This window comes from Pocillopora verrucosa, chromosome 3 (genome assembly GCF_036669915.1).
Source record: "Pocillopora verrucosa isolate sample1 chromosome 3, ASM3666991v2, whole genome shotgun sequence".
In the NCBI taxonomy this organism is placed as follows: domain Eukaryota; kingdom Metazoa; phylum Cnidaria; class Anthozoa; order Scleractinia; family Pocilloporidae; genus Pocillopora; species Pocillopora verrucosa.
In genome coordinates this window covers 6467614-6488048 of record NC_089314.1, presented here as the reverse complement: position 1 = coordinate 6488048, position 20435 = coordinate 6467614, and the positions used below count along the sequence as shown (strand labels likewise).

The 20435-nt window shown below is 38.6% G+C and overlaps 1 protein-coding gene across 4 annotated transcripts; it reads left to right on the top strand.

Moving 5' to 3' along the window:
* The first annotated feature begins 1423 nt into the window (after nt 1-1423).
* LOC131777318 (mucin-like protein) lies at nt 1424-19065 on the top strand. Of its 4 annotated transcripts, none has more exons than XM_059093591.2 (21): nt 1424-1667; nt 4506-4535; nt 4883-5031; nt 5650-6018; nt 6651-6751; nt 7145-7237; nt 7350-7930; nt 8911-9132; nt 9464-9793; nt 10299-10553; nt 10934-11127; nt 11573-11909; nt 12349-12474; nt 12948-13070; nt 13593-13715; nt 14144-14272; nt 14405-14533; nt 15111-15220; nt 15859-15974; nt 16322-16690; nt 17720-19065. In XM_059093591.2, exons 1-21 carry the CDS (start codon nt 1616-1618, stop codon nt 17847-17849), a joined length of 4068 nt encoding a protein of 1355 aa, XP_058949574.2. In that variant the 5' UTR covers nt 1424-1615; the 3' UTR covers nt 17850-19065. The 4 variants fall into 4 exon arrangements, with proteins under 4 accessions (XP_058949574.2, XP_058949573.2, XP_058949575.2 ...); XM_059093590.2 differs by having other exon boundaries at nt 4503-4535; XM_059093592.2 differs by lacking the exon at nt 17720-19065 and having other exon boundaries at nt 4503-4535; nt 16354-16515.
* Nucleotides 19066-20435: the final 1370 nt, after the last annotated feature.

Below are 20435 nucleotides of genomic sequence, written 5' to 3'. Positions count from 1 at the left end.
CGCTTCCGTCGTAAACTACATAAAACTTATAGGGAAAACTCCATAAAGTTCACAGGGACTGGTCGAAGGAAGTTTAGGCAGGGTTTCTGTTGAGTCACGAACATAATCTGTAGTTCTCTTAAACATTATTACAAAATAAGATATTTTGTTTAATGGAATTCAATATAACCCCAAGGGGTTGGAGAGCGGCTAATACTCACTTGTGAGCGCTCGCGAGTCGGGACACTTCCCAGCATTTGCGGATGTCAGCTCTCGTACTAGGCTTCGTCGAAGTAGTTCTTTCGTCTTTCTTCGCTCACTGAATAGTCCAACGCGTATTTGATGGCAGAAAATTGTTAGTTGTTTATTGTGACAAATATTTTCTTTAACTTCTTTCAAAATCCGTTGTTTACTGAAACTTGAACCGTCTGGCTTTCGTACCTTTTTACGTAAGGTCAGATCAACCGTCAAACCAATTAATTTTGTGGAAGCAATCCATACTGCAATGTTATACTTCAGTGCAATATTTTACTCGCAATTTTAAATCAAGATAGTTGATTTTTACGTATTTTAAGCAAGGTTAGGGATTCTTTACCTTTTGGTAGTGGTCAGGCGCGAGATAAAAAAAAAAAGGCTTGTATGAACGACTTCTGTTTTTGACAGAGAACGTAGCTTGCTCAAAGTGACTTCTACTCTTGTTAACCTGGCTGATACATGCACACATTTTTACTGACGGGTTGCGGTAAATATTTTGCCCAATTTTTAAAAACGAGTTGCGTTGGAACTGAATTGAAAACACACATACTGCAAACGCTCAAGACACGCTACATATAATTTCCTTGACGCAATAACAATCCAGACTCACGTAGGTTTTTTCTTCTGTAACCGGCCTTGGAGTTTGTTATTCTTTTTGTGCATCTGACCTCTCTCGCTTTGTGTCCGAACTGCTTAAAAGACTCGTCGCGACGAACGCTTTTTGACATATACGCGCACGAGGGATGGGATAAAAGCGATAAATCTACAACCAGTAAAGAAAGACCAAATTTGACGAGTTGGAGAACAGCTTGGCACACTACTTGCAAGAGTATATTTAGTGATAAAATGGAAACGACCTATTTTGACTTTCGTTCATCTCTACGACCTTCATCAGAGTAGATAAGAGATGCAATCCGTTCTTCTATGGCGCATGATAACGAGAGAACCTTTTTGATGGTGCATACATGTATAAAAAATAGTATAAGAAGGTGAATTGATGGGTTTGCAAGTCGGTGGAATTGGCCTAAAAACCTTATCGAGTTCAGGTTACCGGTAATAAGACGGAGAAAGCTGTGACTACCATGGGACATACACCCTGCTGAGATCTTTCGCAAACACCAAATCACGTCAAACCTCTAAGTGACAGAAAACAGGGCGCATCGGTTTCTCAGAAAAGACGGAAGTGGTTCCGAACAGACGTTCATCCATAAACAGTACGTCGTCAAAACGACGACTGAAAAATTGTTTTCAAAAACAGTTTTTTTTACCATTACGTAGTTCTCAAGAAGCCTTCAAAGCTGCCCAGTAACCTTGTTTGTAGTTTGCGTGGTCAAGAAAATGTAGCGTGAAAGTGTCAAGACCCTTAACTTAACTTGAAAGTATGATGCAAAGCGGAAGTTATGTTTTGATTCTTCTTATCATTTTCCACAAAGGTAAGTTAACATTAAACTTCTCGCCTTCTAATATTTGAGGAAACAAAGTTTAGTCGAGGCTAAACTTAATTTTAGGTCTTCGTGTGTCAAATTCGTTAAAGAACGTCAAGGTTTAAGATTAATCGACAGGCTTGCAAACATGTTAATCAAAGATGGCGTCAAGAAACGCTACACTTTAATCGAGGTGCGTGACATCACATGAAAACCAAGAATATAGGTGTCAACTTCTTGTACTGTGAAAATGGGGTTTGAAGGCAAAAGATTGTTCAAAACAACCGAGTTTAGGAGCCTTTAAAAGGAAGAAATAGACAACGGATCTTATGAAAAGAAGAGAACATATTTAAGGTTCGTTTTATTCAGAAGCTGCGGCGTTTCCTATTTGGTCGATCGATGAACTAAATTACGCTAAAGTGTAATACTGGAGTGTGCTTAGTAAATTGTGATAAGCTCTTTTGTGATGTGTAAACTTTTACGTCGCAAAAAAAATATACATATATATTTACATAAAACATAGAGACTGTACTTTCGTCCCTACAAGCCTGTTTCGTGATTACTCACTCATCAGGGAATTTTATTTATCTTTAATATAATCCCCTAATTAGTGAGTAATCACGAAACTGGCTTGTACGGGGATGAAATTATAGCCCCTTTGTTTTTTCCCTATCTCAGTAGCAGCAGAACAACCAAACAAAGGTTTATAGACATGCCAGGCGCCGTAATTGACGTTATTATAACGTGAGCAGAGACGAAAATCCTCAAAGAGAAAACGAAATGGACAGTCCGCGCTTCACGCTCAGTTAGATTGCAAGCTTACGCATGGTAATAAAAATAAAACACAGCTAACACGTATAGTATTTAAAGTTCGAGTTCAAGAACATAACAGAACAAAACAGGAGTGATAAAAAAATATAACCAATGTGGCAGAACAGTTATAATTCATACTAATCAGTCAGAGCGACTGCGATCAAGCTGAGGTCCAACGTGGCTAGCTCAGAGATCGCCAGTGAAGCAAGCCTCAGAAATTACATCGACCGCCCTTCGAGTCAACAATAAGAGCTTGCTCTGATGTCCTTTCCGATGCGTTGAGTGGTGAAGGCCACATCAGTCACTGCAACTGAGTTTTACGGCTCTGTCATCCCGAGAAATCTTCATGTTCCGAATGAAATATATTTATAAGACGAACAAGAAGCAAATGACGTCTTATACAGATTAAACTTTAAGTTCAAAACTCGGACAATGCTGATAGACTTGGTCCGACTATCATTGACAGCGTCTCCGATCGAATTACTGAAAGGAACCTCTCAAGGCTGTCAGAAAATGTCTGGTGTCTTAAAGGTCATGTTTTATATGAAAATGAATTTTGTATTCATGGGTAAAATTACGGAATTTTATCCAAAGCTTTCTATTTTTTTTCCAATTGGTTGGCTAAAGGAGCTTAATCTAACTCTAAAGAGCTATTTCTTAATAACAAGAAAAAACAGTGAAATTTCGAGCGTTAGCCCTTCCCTTCTTTAGCCTTTCGCTCGAAACCTCTCAGCCGACGCAGCAGCACATGCAGTTTCTTTAGAAACTAACCCCTTTATTGCATAATTATCCCATCTGGGATGGGCAAGTTGCCCTACTCATTTCAGTTGATCATCCACTTCAAGTTGATAATTGTTGGTTAACTGGAATTTCGAAAAGCTGAAGTTTCGAGCATAAAGCTCCGTCGCTGCATATTTGCCCGCCAAAGCAATAGAGCGGTTCCTTTAACTTAGAGTTCAATAACCTCGATCGTTTACTTATTTCAAATCACTTGGGACTAAACTTTTTTCCACCATAAAAAAGCGGGGTTTAATATTAAGATTGCCTCGTTTTCGGTTTGTAAGTGAGATCGGAAATAGTATTCTGTTGGCTGTTAATGTAAAGTCAAGACAATTTAGCTCGAAACGTTCGAAATTGAGCTGATCACCGGTGAAACTTTTAGAATGTGAAACATTTAGAATGTGCAGCACTTCAAGTCAAAATTGGTTAAAACGAGGTACTCCATACATTTTACATAGCACATATATAACTCAATAATGCTTTCATACTTTAATTATTATAATCTAGTCTGAGGATCAACAATAAAAGAAATCTTCATAGAGCTGTAATTTTTCGAGAACGTGTAATTAGACGAATAAACATGTCCAAATATGAGGTACATACCTGTCCCTTTTTTCAAGAAACTTAACTTTCTTAAATTTCAAGACATTCATTTGGTACAGTTCGTTCAGTTTATGTTGTTATTAAAAAAGACGATCCCCTTTGAAAATTTGAAAATGTACCCATAAGAAACGACCAAATCTACGACTAAAACACAAGGCATGTAAACTCCTTTCGTTCGCCATTATGTGTAACAAATATTCCACAGTTTTTCATTTTCTATAAAGGTCCAAAGTTTTCCAACTCTCTGACTTTTGAGATCAATGGCTTCTCATCCCTTGCATCTTTCAGAAAAATAAAGGTTTAAAGTATATATTATCAATAAGTACTAATTTTACCTTAGATAGAATTATTATATCTAAGCTTAATTAATCTTTCTTTTAGCGGACACAACAGAGCCACCTACTACAAGTACCTTCATCAGTAATATGAAAACAAACAGCGTCATGTTTTGCCAATAGAACCTCTCAAAAATTTTTTTGGGCATGACATCGTTAAACATCTACCTCAGTAGAACATCGAGTGCTGATATGGAATCCTTCCTTACTCACCAGCTGCTCTAGATTAGATATTATCTAGTTTGAAGTATTTTGACTTCTGTTTATTTATGAAAATTTGCTGTTACATATTATGTTGTTCTTTATTTTTCAGCAGCTAACAGAACGACTTCCCCTCCTGTTGATAGTAAGCAATTATAGTTTCTTCTATAATTTGTTTTGTTTTGTCTTTATATTCCTTGTGTTTGTTGTGCTTCCTTAATGTAATAGATTGCAACTGTAACGAAACTGTGTACAATGCAAATGAATTTCATTCCTGGAAAGAATTAGCTAAATGCTCTTTTTTAGAAAATTTAATTTTAATTACCGCTTTCTCTATTATTAGACCAGCCTGTCATTTAGAATACATCTCTTGTTTAATAACTGTCTTAATTTAATTCTTACAGCCCCTATCGAGTTGAGATGAAGCTGCATATACACGGTAATGCTCTATTACTTGAAGTTCACTATTTCGTATACTTTTTCAATTCAAAGCGAGCAACGTGTATCCGTTTGGCCCTCAGCAGAATGACAGCGAGTTTCGTCTCGAAGATTCACGGTCTTTTTCCTCCCGGTGGTGCTTACGAATAAATACAGACTGGAAGGGATTCCCCTTCTTCTCGGGGAGACATTATAAACTGCATGTAAGTTCTTCTCGATGATCTTCACATGTGTTACGTTATCGTCGTACTCGGCGTAATTTCTTATTACCACAAGCATCATCCTTAAAAAGGTTATGTTTTTCTTTGCTGCTTTAGTTTCCAGCCTTAAAACCTATAGAAATACTCAATTTCTTCAACTAAGTTCAATAAACATCAATTTTTAATCAACTTTTCACTATGATTGGTCCAGAAAACTCGCGCTATCCTCTCAACCAATCAGATGCAAAACTTGCCAACAATCGTGACTTGGTCATCTGCGTTTTCCCGCGCGCCAAGCAGTCTCCTTGTTTTCTCTTTGAGTTCTCATTGGCCAATAATGATGTAACCCTTTGGTCTGCTCAGTCGCTAGGAACAATTTGGTTTTGGTCTTTCGACACTCAATTGAAAACTTGCTTTAACATGTTAGCATTATAATTTATCTCAAGGTTGTATTTTAAGAATTAGATTTGCCATTCGTGTGTAACGCTAGAGAGCACTCTGGGGTTTGCATACATCTGTAAAGCATCATAACGTACAAATGTACAAGATCAGCCTGTAAAACTATGATTATCCGCTTTATGATCAAGCTGCCTGATTGTGTTCTGTCATTCTGCCTTGCAGATATGCCGCGACGGTAAAATCCAACTGAAATATGAATGGAGCTGGTGGTGGCCGCAGAAGTTTGGTATCTACCGATGGTTCAGAAATATGGCTGTTATTGCACCTTTCTGGGCGACGACTGATACTTACTTTGCCTTCAAAAAAAACCATTCCAGGGTGTATTATCAAGTATACGAAGAAAGTAAGGAAAGCTCCTCTAATATTCTTGATATGGCTGCAAAACACGTGCAGAACTACACTGAAGGATTTTCCAACTTTCAGGCCTCCTGGGTCCTTGTAGTGACTTGGGAGAATCTCTGTCCGTACGTCTATTATCCATACTACTATTACTATTATGGATACCAGGAAATTGAGTTAAACTGTCGCTGGGTAAGTAAATATGTGTGGTTGATCAAACTAGTCCATGGTCATTCTTAGTACATACTAAAACAGTGGATAGCGTCGAAGGCGCGCTCTGATTGGCTACTCAAACTTCACTTTGAAATATTTTTGCCATTCACCTCCGGGCATTCACGCGCAGGATTTGCGCCTTAAAATATTGTAATCGTTGCGGGAATTAATGATTTGAAATCATCTTTTGTGCGATTTTGCCCCACCGCTTTGCAGCTCGGTAAATATCATTACTAGTCAGCTCCACTTCGGTGAATAGTTGTTTATTATTCCACCTGCTGTTCACGTAAAGTCTTAATTACGATTACAATGCAGTTCACACTGGTGTCCAGGCTTAGAGAGACCAGTAATTTTCCACTCTTTACAGTGCATGCGTTTCGAATAAATGAAGAATTGAAAAAAAAAATAGATTGACAAAACTGGGAAATGTAAAAAACCACAAAGAAACCAACAGCAACAAAGAAATAGGAGAAATATTTTTCTTCTGTAGATTTCAATATCTTTTTTATAATACACATTGCATTACTTTCATATCTCTTCCCTTCCTAAAAAATATCTTTGTCATTTAGTGTAGGTACGTCAGTTGATATTAGCTTCAATTTTTTTTTCAGAACAACACATTTCAAGCAGTTATAATAACAGATGGATTTAACACGTTCTTGATGTACAATTATCCCCACAATGGCATTCAGTGGGTGGTTCCTGCAGATCAGTAAATTTCTTTTTTTAGCTATTTTAAAATACATAATTCCAGTCTATTTATTGATTAACAATGTCCATGATAAACCTTTCTTAAACTTAATGAGGTAATGTTAGCTGCTCAACTCTTGCAATCCACGATTTGCATGAAACTTTCGCTTAGTTCGAAGAACGATATATTGGCTTAGCTGGCGGTTCTGTGAGTGGTTTCAATCGTTGAGCCGAGGATCCACAAGGGGTCTGGAAAAGAAAATTGAGAGAGTTCCACTACTCGTTTTCGAGGCAAGTAGGCCTTTATTTTCACCAAGCACCCAAAACACCGTCTAATACCGAGGCTAAGACTGGCTTCAATTAAAAATTAGCTTTATTCAAGTATAATCAAAAACTGACTTCTACTTCCTCACAGTTCTGATTACCGTTACTGGACTGGCTACTATGGTCTCCCTACTGCTGGGTGGAACGCAGGGAATGATGGTCAGGATTACCTTAACATTAAAGGGTACGAAAACTGCATCAGGAGGTCTATGACAATCTTTAATCATTTTCCTTGAAATAAGAACTTTATAGTAAATTTTTTTTCAATTGATTTGTATTTTTTTGTTCTATTTTAGATCCGGAACTTTGTTTGGAATGTATAATCTAGATAAACAAAACGGAAATACGGGATCACCTGGAAAATATTTCTGGAGGATCGAGAACAATACGGAAAAAGACTCATTAGAGAAGTGCATGGCTTGGAGTATGCGCCAAAGAGGATTGAACATGCGTGATTGGTACGATAAACTGATACGTTCAGACTGGCGGATGGCCTGTCCTTGTACGGAATGGCAAGCCTGGTTAGATTGGGGAAGATTCTCTTGGGATTGGTGGTCCACTTGGCCTGATTGGTGTTACGAGTCCAGGCGTGTCAAATTCATTCCCTTTCCAATGAATAGTGATATCAGGGGTTTTACCGTGAGACAGCAGTGTTGTTACTCAACTAACTGGGACGACTGGGGCTCTCTCAAGGTTGGTCCTCCTGATGGCGGACATGTGAAAGTTGATGACTGGTTTAATCAGGTTGAAGAGATGGAGGAAATGTACACAGACCGGCAGGCTTATCAGTTTTGTTGTGTTGATACAAATATGTGTGAGCATTTCTACTTCTACCGTCCGTCTGATCACTGCTCCTTGTATAGGCCGCCATTAAGACGTAAGTTCAGTTCTTTTCCACTGTTTCTAGGTCAAATTGAAATTGGAATGCTGGTTTTTGTGGAGGGAGGAAAGCCTGAGGACCCGGAGAAAAACCCTTGGAGCAAGGACTAGACCCCACAACAAACTCAACCCACATGTGACTCCAGGTCCGGGAATCGAACCCCAGCCACAGAACCACTGTGCCAGCCCTGCTCCCCTGTGGAGTGGTATGGTGTCTTTTTTTTCCACTCCAGTTACATCTAACATATCCAGATCGCCCGTCCCTTGTGTGGTCTCACATGTTGGTTCAAGTTGTTTAAAAGAAAACGTAAATTAGCCACCGTAAAGGGTAAAAAAGCTGACGTTTCGAGCGTTAGCCCTTCGTCAGAGCGATCGCTCAATCGCTCTGACGAAGGGCTAACGCTCGAAACGTCAGCTTTTTTACCCTTTACGGTGGCTAATTTACGTTTTCAACCCAGTTGTTATCACTAAATTACCTGCTATACTCTCTCACCGACGTAGCACCACAGTTTCTTTAGAAAATTACGCCTTTATTGTTTAAAAGAAGGGCGACAACTATTTCCTGAGTTCATACATTGTCACGACAGTCGGTATGACAATCGACTTTGACGATGTTGCAGGAAAATTGCGCTCCATCTTTACTATTCAACGGGACGCTGAAAATATTACATCAGGGCCTGAAATTCACAAAGCAAAAATTTACGACTTTTCCGCCCTCTCTGGCTACCAACTACCTAATTCGAAGTGTTTTAATACTTGGAATAAAATATCATCGCTATTTGCTTTTGGTACGTTTTTAAGAATTTTCTTTTACATTTTCAGGTTGGTTCTGGGGTGATCCTCACATTAAAAAAGTAACTGACTTTTTCGCCCTTCCAACAACCAACTCACTAATTCGAAATGTTTTAATACGTGGAATAAAATATCATCGCTATTTGCTTTCGGTTTGTTTTTGAGAATTTTCTGTTACATTTTTAGGTTGGTTCTGGGGTGATCCTCACATTAAAACACTTGATGATAGAAGCTATACTTTCAATGGTCTCGGTGAGTTCGTCATGGTTGATGCAAATGAGGGACAATTTCAACTTCAGGCCAGAACAAAACGTGCTCAAGGGAATAACACGAAAGCAACTATTTTCTCGGCCGGCGCAGCTAAAGAAGAAAATACGAGCACAATCGAAATACGGGTAAAGCCTAAAGGTAAGGATACTGTTATGCATTTTACATAACTTACAAAAAAAAGAATGTCTCGATTAATTGATAAATTAATTGCTCACTGCAGGGTTAAAATCTGCCTTGAGAGAGTTTGGATAGTTTTTTGATGCGTTCCTCAATAACTCAGAATACTACTTGTTGTTAAAAAATTTGAAAATTACCAGTTAATAACATGAAAAAAAATGAGGACGATTAGCAAGTTATGATCTCACACTTGATAAAGATAAAGACAGATAAAGATTAACGCTAACATCTATAGAAAGCAGTCCTAATAGTTGCGACGGTGTAGTTTGACTTACATATTCTTCACTTTTAGGAGGGCTGGAAATTTTGTTAGACAAGAAAATCTACCACGGCTACAACAACCTAATAGACAAGAGTATAGCAATCGGTGGAAATCTCTCTGCTTCAGCACCAGAGAAAAACTGTTTACAGGTTTCCTTTCCCTCAACAACATCCGTCAACTTCTGTGTGAAGAAAGAAATGTTGTCGTTTGTGGTAAGTCTCGGTGAGGATTTGAAAAACACCACCAAAGGACTGTTGGGAACGTGGAATGATAACCCGGATGATGACTTCACAAGGCCTGATGGGACTGTTTTAAAGTCATTTTCATTAAGGGATATTCATTTCTCGTTTGGTGTCAAGTGTAAGTATCCCCACACAGTCTTTCTTGCTTTTCCTTGTAAGTGGGAAGCACTCTACTTACACATCACACAGGGAAGAACATAAGGTCTCTAGGTTAGAGCGTGCCCTAAGACTGCCTGATTTAGCGGGCCGTATTTCACTGCACGGGCCGCTAAATTAAAAAAAATTTGTTTGAATTGAAATCTTTCACCTCAATTTGATTTTAGAGACATACTAAATATCTTGCTAACTTCGAACTGTAACTTATGGAAACTCGTTTTTTCCGCTCGGATATATTTAAGCGTAACTTAAAGAACGGACTTCGAACTCGGTTAGCACAAGAAATTTAAACTCCGACATTTCGAGGACGCGGAAGGCAGCCGGAATTTGAGAGTTCTTTTCCTAGGAATTTCTTAATTTTTTTATCTTTTGTCTTCGCGCTAAAATATGGCAGTTGGACGGTTGATCCTAAAGCGTCATTACAGCCTTACAAGTTCATTACAAGTCTTCTACGCTATTCTTTTCAGGGCAAATTAACCAGTCCCAATCTTTATTTACCTATGGTAACAATGAAAGCGTGGCCAGTTTTTCTGATCCTGATTTTGAGCCCATGTTTGCTGATAACATCACGTGGCATAATGACAGTTTAAGACAGAAAGCTGAAGATCAATGTGGAAACGATCAAGAGTGTCTATTTGACGTGGCTTCCACCAACGACTTGTCTCTTGGCTTGGTAACCAAAGATATCAGCATTCAACTGGTGAATGAGACAAAACAACTCAGTAAGTATTTGAATTTATCATTATATCTCCTGCTTGTGCCATAAATTCGATCGCAAAAAAAACTCGGTCCGTGCTGCCTATTAAACTTTAACGTGATACTTCGTTTTGGAGACAACTGTATTCCAAATGTAGTCTTTTTCTTTTGGTATCTAAACATTCGTGATGGGTTAAAATTGATAAAATATTTAAATGTTGATAATACTGCGTAAAGTTGTTGTAATCATTTGGGATTCCCGATACTCTGTGGGAGAATCTATCAGAAATTTTTCCTATTTTCAGCGTCCCCAATTAACTTCTGATATATTTTTTTGCGGATCCAATTTACCTGTAGCATTTATTTCACGATTACATTGTTACGCGTTCACTTTTCTTTTTCACAGACAACTTCCCGCCCAAAATAGAGACTGTTTCGAACGCGATAAATGCGACCCTTGGTGATACAGTTCACTTGAGCATCAGGGCTGTCGATAACGACACGATTAAGTTTCGCGTGATTAACAATCCTGAAGGGGCCACTTGGAACCAGACTGGTAACTTGTTATATTTCACTTGGCTTGTTACAACATCAAGAAAGGTATGCTTACCAACATTTTGTCTCTTCAAAATAGAAAATGTTTCTCATCTAATCAAAGTATCTGATATGGTATGTAAAGTTTTATCTTTCGCTTCGAGAGAATCCGTCATTTCGCATTTTGCAGCGTAACGTATACTTAAACGTATCAGCTATGTTCCTGTACCGTTCTGAGGAAAGTCGTCTGTGAGGGACTTCAAGAATTTTACCGCGCTTTCAAAGGCAAACTGCACAGAAGGCGCGAGAAATTAGTTGAATGTACTTCTCTTCTTAAAGCCTTGGCATTTGAAACGCGAAAGAGGTACATTCCTTGATTCAATCACCTCAAAACTAGCAAAAACTTTTCCGTGCAATCGCGGGTTATCTGAGTCTCTACCACGTTATTTTTCTAGTGGGGGCTTACTCGGGTGAATAAAAGCTTAACGCCGTCTGAAATCTCCCTTTGCAGTTCAGTTTGACTTTCGTTGCTTCTAACGACAAAGGCGCAAGTGCCAGTTGGAGTCCAATTATTAACATGTGTGCTTGCCAACATGATGGTCAATGCGTAAAGCCAGAAGAGGGTGACACAGCCAACACTGACAGCAAGTTTGTATACATGGGATGTGCATGTCAGGGAGGATACACAGGAAGATTCTGTGACAGCGACATTGACGCCTGCGAAATGAATGGTCAGCCGTGTTACGCGGGAGTTGCGTGCATTGATCTTCCTGCGCCAGCCAATTCCAGTGGATATAAATGTGGACCTTGTCCATCAGGGTACACTGGAAATGGAGCTCAGTGTGCTGGTGGGTTCTTTCAATTTTTCCAAGGATGAAGTTTAATTCTGAGCAAAGGTGAATTCAGTGACTTGCTCGAGTTAGCACACATGAAAACATCTTGCCACCTCGGGGTAAATTTGAATTGTTTGCGAATAGTGAAAGAAAAAAGTTGTGCATGTTAAGTCTTCTGATCTCGAATAACCTCACTTCTATAGCTATCTTTGTGTGGAAATTCAAAAGGACCCTTCTGATCGATCAAAAAGCTATCGTTTCTTACACCTGTAGACTCAAAGAACTGAAAAATCGTTAAATATTTAAATGCAGATAACCAAGTCGAGAATACATTGTGATCTTACACACAAGGGACTCTAAAAGAACGATTAATGATAACGTACGTGAACGTTCAGACAGTTTTTACACAATGGTGTACGTTACTGATTAATTGACGCTATGCATTTTTTTTCAGACATCGACGAATGCCAAAATAAGTCGGGAATTAACTGTGATCAGCTCTGTGTCAATCTGCCAGGTTCTTACTTCTGTGATTGTAACAACGGATACAAACTGAATGCTGATGGCGGCACGTGTGATGGTAAGCCACCTAATTTCTTTTATTCCTGTCCAATTACTTTAAGTCCTGTCCAGTTTCTTTGAGTCCTATTCCGCTTTGTTTTGGGTATACGCATGACCCAGAAATGGAACTGAATTTTGCAGAGTAATTTTCTCCCAGATCCGATTGATTTTATATGAAAAGAGGAGTCAGGAACTGACTCACAATTAACCCTGATGAACTTCCTACGCATTATACGTTACCATGAGTTTCTCTACGTGTGTCGACGGTTTTCACCTTGTTCAAATTTTTAAGCTTTTACTGTTTATGTGTTGTCATGTACATACTTTACATTTTTATTTTATAAAAAAAAACGCAAGGTTATAAAAATTATCCTTGAGCTAATCCTTCTTTTTTAAGTTCGTCTGGTCCTCCTCTCTAGTCCATCATTTAAAAAGAGTAATGTTAGGTACAGTTGTGGTCAATGTGAAAGATATTCTTTCATTTGCTTGTAGATATTAACGAATGCCTGCCAACAAACGATTGCATGCAGAAGTGTAACAACACACGAGGAAGTTACAGCTGTTCATGCGACAATTTTTTTCAAGTTGATCCCAGTGATCCAAAGAAGTGTGTAGGTGAGAATGGGGTGTTTGTGGAAACATTACTGGCTTCATCCTGGGGAAACGTAACCACCCGATGGAACGCGCATTGTGTCTTTGATCAAAAGGTCTGGGTTCGAAACCTGACCAAGTCAACTTGTTGAGTTCATGGGTAATGAATTTCACTCACAAAGTGCCTCTGTCAAAATGGTTGGTAGCGAACTGCTAAGGAGACTTGAGAACAATATCGATGGCTGGCCTGTTATACTCGTAATGAGTTGCAGCCGGATGAGTAATTGGGTATTAGCCCACTTCAATATTCTTTTCAGCGGGTCTCAAAGGGGTAAACCGTTAGCAGTATAACGGCTAAGAGATTAACCGCCAGCAAGAAAATATAAACTGTTTATAATCCCTTGAAATCGATTATAAGTAAAAATGTAAAAAAAGGGACTTCTAATAAATTCGTCGATTTCATCAATGAAAACGACACGTTATTAAGTTCTTATCACATTTACAAATAATTCTATCTAATGTCAATGTGACATTTTTTTTACACAGCCATAAACCCTTGTCCTGCTGGCCATGGCTGTCAACATGTTTGCTTCACAGGGGACGATGATGAACTTAAATGCACGTGCGATGCTAATTATGAGCTGGACAGTGATGGCATAAGTTGCAGAGGTATTAAGAAATTTTGCGACTATAAATTTCAATATGAGTTTACAGCGAAATATATGCAGTAAAGTTGACTCTTCTTGAGTGAACATTTGTGACTGATAACCGAGAGAGGTTAAAAAAAAGAGGTTCCTTCGCTTTTCAACTGAGTACTGTAAAAGCAAAATCAAAGTAATCCCAAAGGTCAGTCAGAAGAAAGGATAATAATGTTGCAAACCTACCTCTCATTTCACACAGGTTCTTCTACCTCACACTTCGCATCCCACACTTCGCATAACACACCATACACGTAAGATTCACACTTCCCACGTTACTGACGTCAAGTTAGTTTTGTTCTTGTCATCCTCACCCGACTTGCATATCTGAGATCTGTTATCATTTCATCAACTAGAAGGCCGTCTCTTAATGTCTTTGCTACTCACTTCACTTTTCAGATATCGATGAATGCGACCCTTCGAATCCCCGTCATCGCTGCAGTCAGATCTGTAAAAATACACCAGGGAGTTATAATTGCTCTTGTGAAAAAGGATTTGAAATAACCAAGGATGGTTACGATTGTGAAGGTTGATAACAAAACTTGTGCTTAAATTAAACAGCTGTTTCATTGCAGCAGTTTGCCATTTACTTTTTTAAATTTTGCATGATTTTCTTCGTTTCTTTTGATTTCTAATTGTTATTTGTACTTTATTAATCAGATATTAACGAGTGCCTCGACGTGAGCTTGTTCAACTGCACGGATGAGTTTCACAAATGCGTTAACACTCGTGGCTCTTACAAGTGTGAATGTGATCAAGACTTGTACTTTATTGACGGAAAATGCAGAGGTAACGACTGCAAAAAATGCGTCTTTTTGTAACTTGATTCATGATTAGGATCAGGATTCGAACTAGAACTGAGAACTGAATAAAATTGTAATAATGAGGATGAAATTTCATTTCCAGTTTTCGACAATTTTTATGTTAGATGGCCTTGGATAGTGTGCTAATGAATATGATTTTATGAAACCATGAACCGCATGATATGCAGGGGCGTAGACAAACGCAAATGAAATAAACCAACATTAAGTAATTTGATAATATGATTTCTATTTTTGATAGATTAATATCATATTTCCTTGAATAAGCAGTCAGGCGCTTATATCGAATTTTGGTTTAAGGGAGAGTCACTAATTGGAAGGAGAGCGTTTAATCGAGGGGGGCACTTATTATTATTCTGTACTGATTCCGCTGTAGTTGGAGTTTAAAATTTAATAAATAAGTTGGCAATAGCAACAACTTTTTTTCGTATCCCTTCTATTAGGGAAATGAAGGAAGGAGGGAAGGGGAAGTGGGGGGAGGACGCTTGTTTGGAGGAGAACGCTTACTAGAGTGTGGACTCTATTGTCCGTTATTTTCTTTCTAGGTTTAGAGAAGAATCAGACAGCTCCAGTGCCAGAGTTACAAAAGCCACGCGAACCTTCAAACAAAGAAAAAGAGGAAGCCGTCCAGTTCTCGATTGAACATAAAAATGGGGTGGGTATGATCATATTACCAATGGACTTTTTGAGAATTTTATGCAATCAAAGATGATGAAGCTGATGAAGTCGCAAGGAACTTGAAATCCCTAAGGACCAATTACTGTTTATTGCCTGAGGAGGAGGTCTGGACGATTTTGGTTGTGTCACAATAAAATAATCTGATTCCCTCCTTAAGTTTCGTTTTATTGTGATGACCTCCCCCCATTTACTGGCAGTTAATTTCTTATAGTCCCCCATTTATACTCTGCTAGCGACGACTGGCTCCCCTCTGTTTCCCCCTGAAAACCATGTGATCAACCCATGTGTTTAACAGATCTTCTACCGATCGAACAAACGTACATATAAATCTTAAAGTCAACGTGGTCATGACTATGTGTTGCCACGTATTCGCACAGAGCGCTTTAAGCGCTGCTTTGTAATAGTTTAATTTTTGTAAAGAAAGTTAGCCTTTTTATATAACTCCTCTTCTATTGTATTGTAAACTTGCACTTGTGTCTGCAAGTGTTTGGTTTAATTAATCAATAAAGACTGAATCAAGCAATCAGTCCCCCCCTAATTTCAACCCCTCTCCGCTCCCCGGCGATTAATAATAACTAAGCCCCTAAATCACGCTTTTTCGTGGTGTGTTTGTAGTTTAAATGGGATTTCAAGAAAGACAAGGATTTCAATGAAAAGATGGCTTCTGTTACCACTAAATACTGTAGTGAAAACAGGACAAGATGTGCTCTAAAAGAAACAACAAGAAGCAGGTGATGATTTTAATAGTAATTGATTTGTACAAATGAAGGTTAATCGCTCAGTTTCCACGCCAAAAATGTACATTAAACGTCTTACAATTGATTGAGTCTGCAGTTTGTTCTTGTTCTAACCTAGCTGAAAGGGGTCACGGAGTTTATCCAGATTCTCCGGTCTTCCCCATCCTCCCCCCAGCAAAAAATCTAAATATACGTAAACTTACTGCGTTTTTGTTTGTTTAGCGTTGTAGAGCATTCATAGGTCAAGAGACTCTTCACCTTGTTCTAATTCAACTGTCCTTGAATGCGACAAAATAATAGATATTTACCCTTTGTTTATCATTTTTGTCCTTCTTTGCCAGACGGCCGCTCTTTTTTGATCTCTATACTACAGATCAAATCCATCTTTTGCCTGATTACCCCACAAACTCATCCGGGCTCCTTTACGTAGCGTTCTATGTTCAACAACCTGTTGGCCAATATGTCAGCAACGCGTCAGCACTACCACACAGAATACTGGTTCAAATTATAGTCATTCACAAAGGTGAGATTGAAGCAGCTATTGGTGCAAATATATCTGGTGTAGTAGCGTGGTTTAAACCTGGCGAATCAACCTCCTCGCCAACTGTTAGAACAGCAGAACCGGATCCCATAACCTGGAAGTGGATTGCAATTAGTGCTATCGGGGGAGGAGTGGTTCTCGTCATCGTTGTCATTATCGTTTGGAGATGGTGAGTCAAAATAACACTTTTTGGTGTCAAAAACTGGGATCAAATCCTGGACCAGGTGTCACATGTGGGTTGAGTTTGTTGTTCGTTCTTGTTCTTGCCCCGAAAGTTTTTCTCGGAGTTCTTAGGCTTTCCTTCCTCCACGAAAACCAAACATTCCAATCCGCCTCGTGGGATGTTAATGCAATTATTATGATTATTGTTGTTGTTTTTACCGTTATCTATATTATTGCACATCAGTTCTCCCCCAGATTGGGATGCCAGTCAATCCCCTCGCATTTCCTCAAGTTTTCCTGACAGTTTTCCGGCGCTTGTATATAACGATTTTAAAGAGGCTCTGTTTAGGCAAAGTACGCGCCCAGAGGCATTACACAATAACCCCAGCTATATTTTGAGCCTGAACCGTATGATCTGGAGACGAAGGCACCACATCAGAGGGGTACAGCTTTCTCCTTTGACTCCTTACCACGTAAATTCAAATGAAAATCAAGAGTTTTGAATTATCAATATGAAGCTATTTTCCAATCTCTTTATTTTAGTTTGAAGATGAAGTGCAAAAACAAAAATGTTGTGTTACCTAATAATGCTGATGACACAACTGGAGGAAACATCGCCATGAACAATTGTTATCAGTCTGTAGAGAGCTTGTAACTAATACCCACCCAGTGAAACACTTTTTTCTATCGTAAATGTAGAAAGTAATTACCCCATAGTTGGTCACCGCTTAGCTTTCTTCCGTCCGTGTGCTGGGGGACTTTAGTTTTCACCCGGGAAAAATATTAGTCCGTAGATCAGAGACAACAGTTTCAGTCGTATGATGGTAAACGCTTGTCAGAACTTATTTAGAAAACATAATTTGACGTGAACCCCGTGAAACTAAAACGATTTCAAAAATGTGTTTTACCACGTCTCGCGAATTAAAAACCGTTAAATATAATTGTGTCATATCGCCTAAAACACCTTACTACACTCTTGAAAATCAAGAGTTTTGAATTGTCAATATGAAGCTATTCTTCAATCTCTTTATTTTAGTTTGAAGAGGAAGCGCAAAAAAAAAAATGTTGTGATCCCTACTGTTGTTGATGACACACCTGGAGGAAACATTGCCATGAAGAGTAATCATCAGTCTGTAGAGAGCCTGGAACCAGCACCCAGCCAGTGAAACGCTTTTCTATCGTAAATGTAGAAAGTAATTACCCTATAGTTGGTCACCGCTCAGCTTTCTTCCGTCCGTGTGCTAAGGAACTTTAGTTTTCACTCGGGAAAAATATTAGTCCGTAGATCAGAGACCACAGTTTCAGTCGTATGATGGCAAACGCTTGTTTGAACTTATTTAGAAAGCATAATTTGACGTGAACCCCGTGAAACTAAAACGATTTTACAAATGTGTTTCACCAGGTCTCGTGAAAGATATAATTGTGTCATATCGCCTAAAACACATTACTACACCTTAAGCTCTTGATGCTATCTTATAACTATCTTATCATAAAACTGGTTGGAAACTTTTTCTTAAAGTGGTTTAGACAAAGCCTCGGCCGTTCGAAGGCTGGATAACGCTATCCACTGTATAAATTTCCATACAGTAGATAGAATAGAAAGTTTTGTTAACACTTACCGGTATCACCTGGTTAGCGATTTATCCGGTGGAAAGCGCCATCCAGCCTATGAAAAACCTAGGCGAGAGATATAGTTTCTGCATATGAAGACAATTTGCATCGCTAAATAACGTGTTCAACACAAAATTAAGCTCGTGTTTTATTCGGTTCAACCGTTTCAACCTCATCAAAAAACAGTCTTGAAGTGTGATTGCATCTGCTTTCCCATTCTTAACACGCTTATGATTTCTCCTACTTTCCTCATATCTGGCGTTTATGAAGAGTGGAACTCGTAGTTGTTTTCTTGTTAACAGAAAGCGTCAAGGCTGGCAAATGGACTCCGCGCTAGATTTTAATGGGCCCGCGAAAACGAAAGCGATCGCTCACCACGTTTTTTTCCAAAGTTTCAATCTGGTTCGATGCCCTTTGAAAAATTAATCTATTTGAGCCAATTTTTTAATTTAACTCAAGGCAGTACCTGTGTTAAGCCAAGAGATCATGAATTTATAATTTCTTGGTCAAGCTCAGGAGAGTTAAATAGGTTGGGTACATATTTATCATGGTTTATTTCATTTTTAAATTTAACTCAAGGCAGTACCTGTGTCAAGCCAGGAGATCATGAATTTATAATTTCTTGGTCAAGCTCAGAGGAGCTAAATAGGTTGAGTACATATTTAAAAACTTAACAGGGGTTATCAGAGTCAGTAGTGTCATAGGATTGTGCTCGTTGATAGATCGATTGACCTGTACTCAGAGATTTCAAATAAAAGTCAATTTAATCGGTATTGATTAGGGGGGAATTTGATTGATATCTTGAATGATTGAAATTTAGCTCGCTAACATAAGTACTGAAGCCCGTAGATAGACCTTTGCAGTTTTACTTCTAACTTATGCTAAGCGCCTGCAACTCCTTATCTTTGTTTTTGTTGTAGTTGTTAACGTTGTTGCAATTTTTTTCGATTTTGTTAAGTGGGCTGTGAATGGTTTCTTTACTTTAAAACACCAATCCTCTAATGCATTGTTTCCATCAAACGAGGAACGTTCTTAGATTTGCAAGTTGAATAAGTTATATCTTATCATTGTGAATTTGACAAATTTAGCTTAAAGTTGACAAGTTCATCATCATCGATCCTTAATCATACTTCGTTCTGTTTGGTTTTTTTTTTTTTGCACGAATAACGTAAGCTAGCCACAATAATGACTTCCTTTAATTTAAAGTTTGATCACGGACAAACGCATGGGTACAGGCAGGTCAATATAAGAGGAACAAATAACAATTTCAACAAGTGCATAAAACACAAATCATTTCGAATTATAAATTTACCGCCACAAACAAAGACGGTTTCGACTAACGGAAGGAGAAATAAACCTCAACAAATTTTTTTCCATTGTGATTAAAACGTAGAAACTTATGAGAGCTTTTGAGAAATTCTCTGCTGTTCACTTGATTTGTATTGGCTGCAGCTCAAGCTGTTTTGAAGATAGACGCGCATGTTTGCCACAGCATTTGATTAACAAATGATCCAGAGGTACCTTAGGCACCTCTCCTTTCATAACGTGCCTTCGTCCAAAAATCCTCAAAGGCCCACAGGATTTCTCCAAAGCTCTTATCAGTTTCTACGTTTTCGTCACATTGGAAAAAAATTGTCGAGGTTTGTATTTCCTTCCGCCGATCGAAACCGTCTTTGTTTGTGGCGGTAAATTTGTAATTTGAAATGATTCGCTCGCCATCACGTAATATTTACACAGCGTAATTTGCATTTGAGCTGAAACCACGAGGCGGAGCCAACCTACTGTGCTATTGCTTGACGACAGCCGACAAAGAGTCACACTGCCTGTCCGCATGGATGACAGGCAAGTGGAAGCTTTTTGAGCATTTGAAATAGCGAGAAAAAGTCATGACCGAAATTTGACACCTTCCTTTTGAAGTCACTGAACCTCCAAAAGTACGCACGCAGAGCAAGAGTTTTATCCACAGAACCTTCTAGAGACCAAGTTTCATTTTCAATTAATGTCGAACTTATTTTTCTTTTTATCCTCAGGAGAAAAATATAATTTCTCAAATGCACCTTTTTTTAAAAAAATTCAAATTATGGTTCTACAAAATAGCGTCATCAGTGGCATTTTTAAGTGTAATGATGAGGATAATTTTA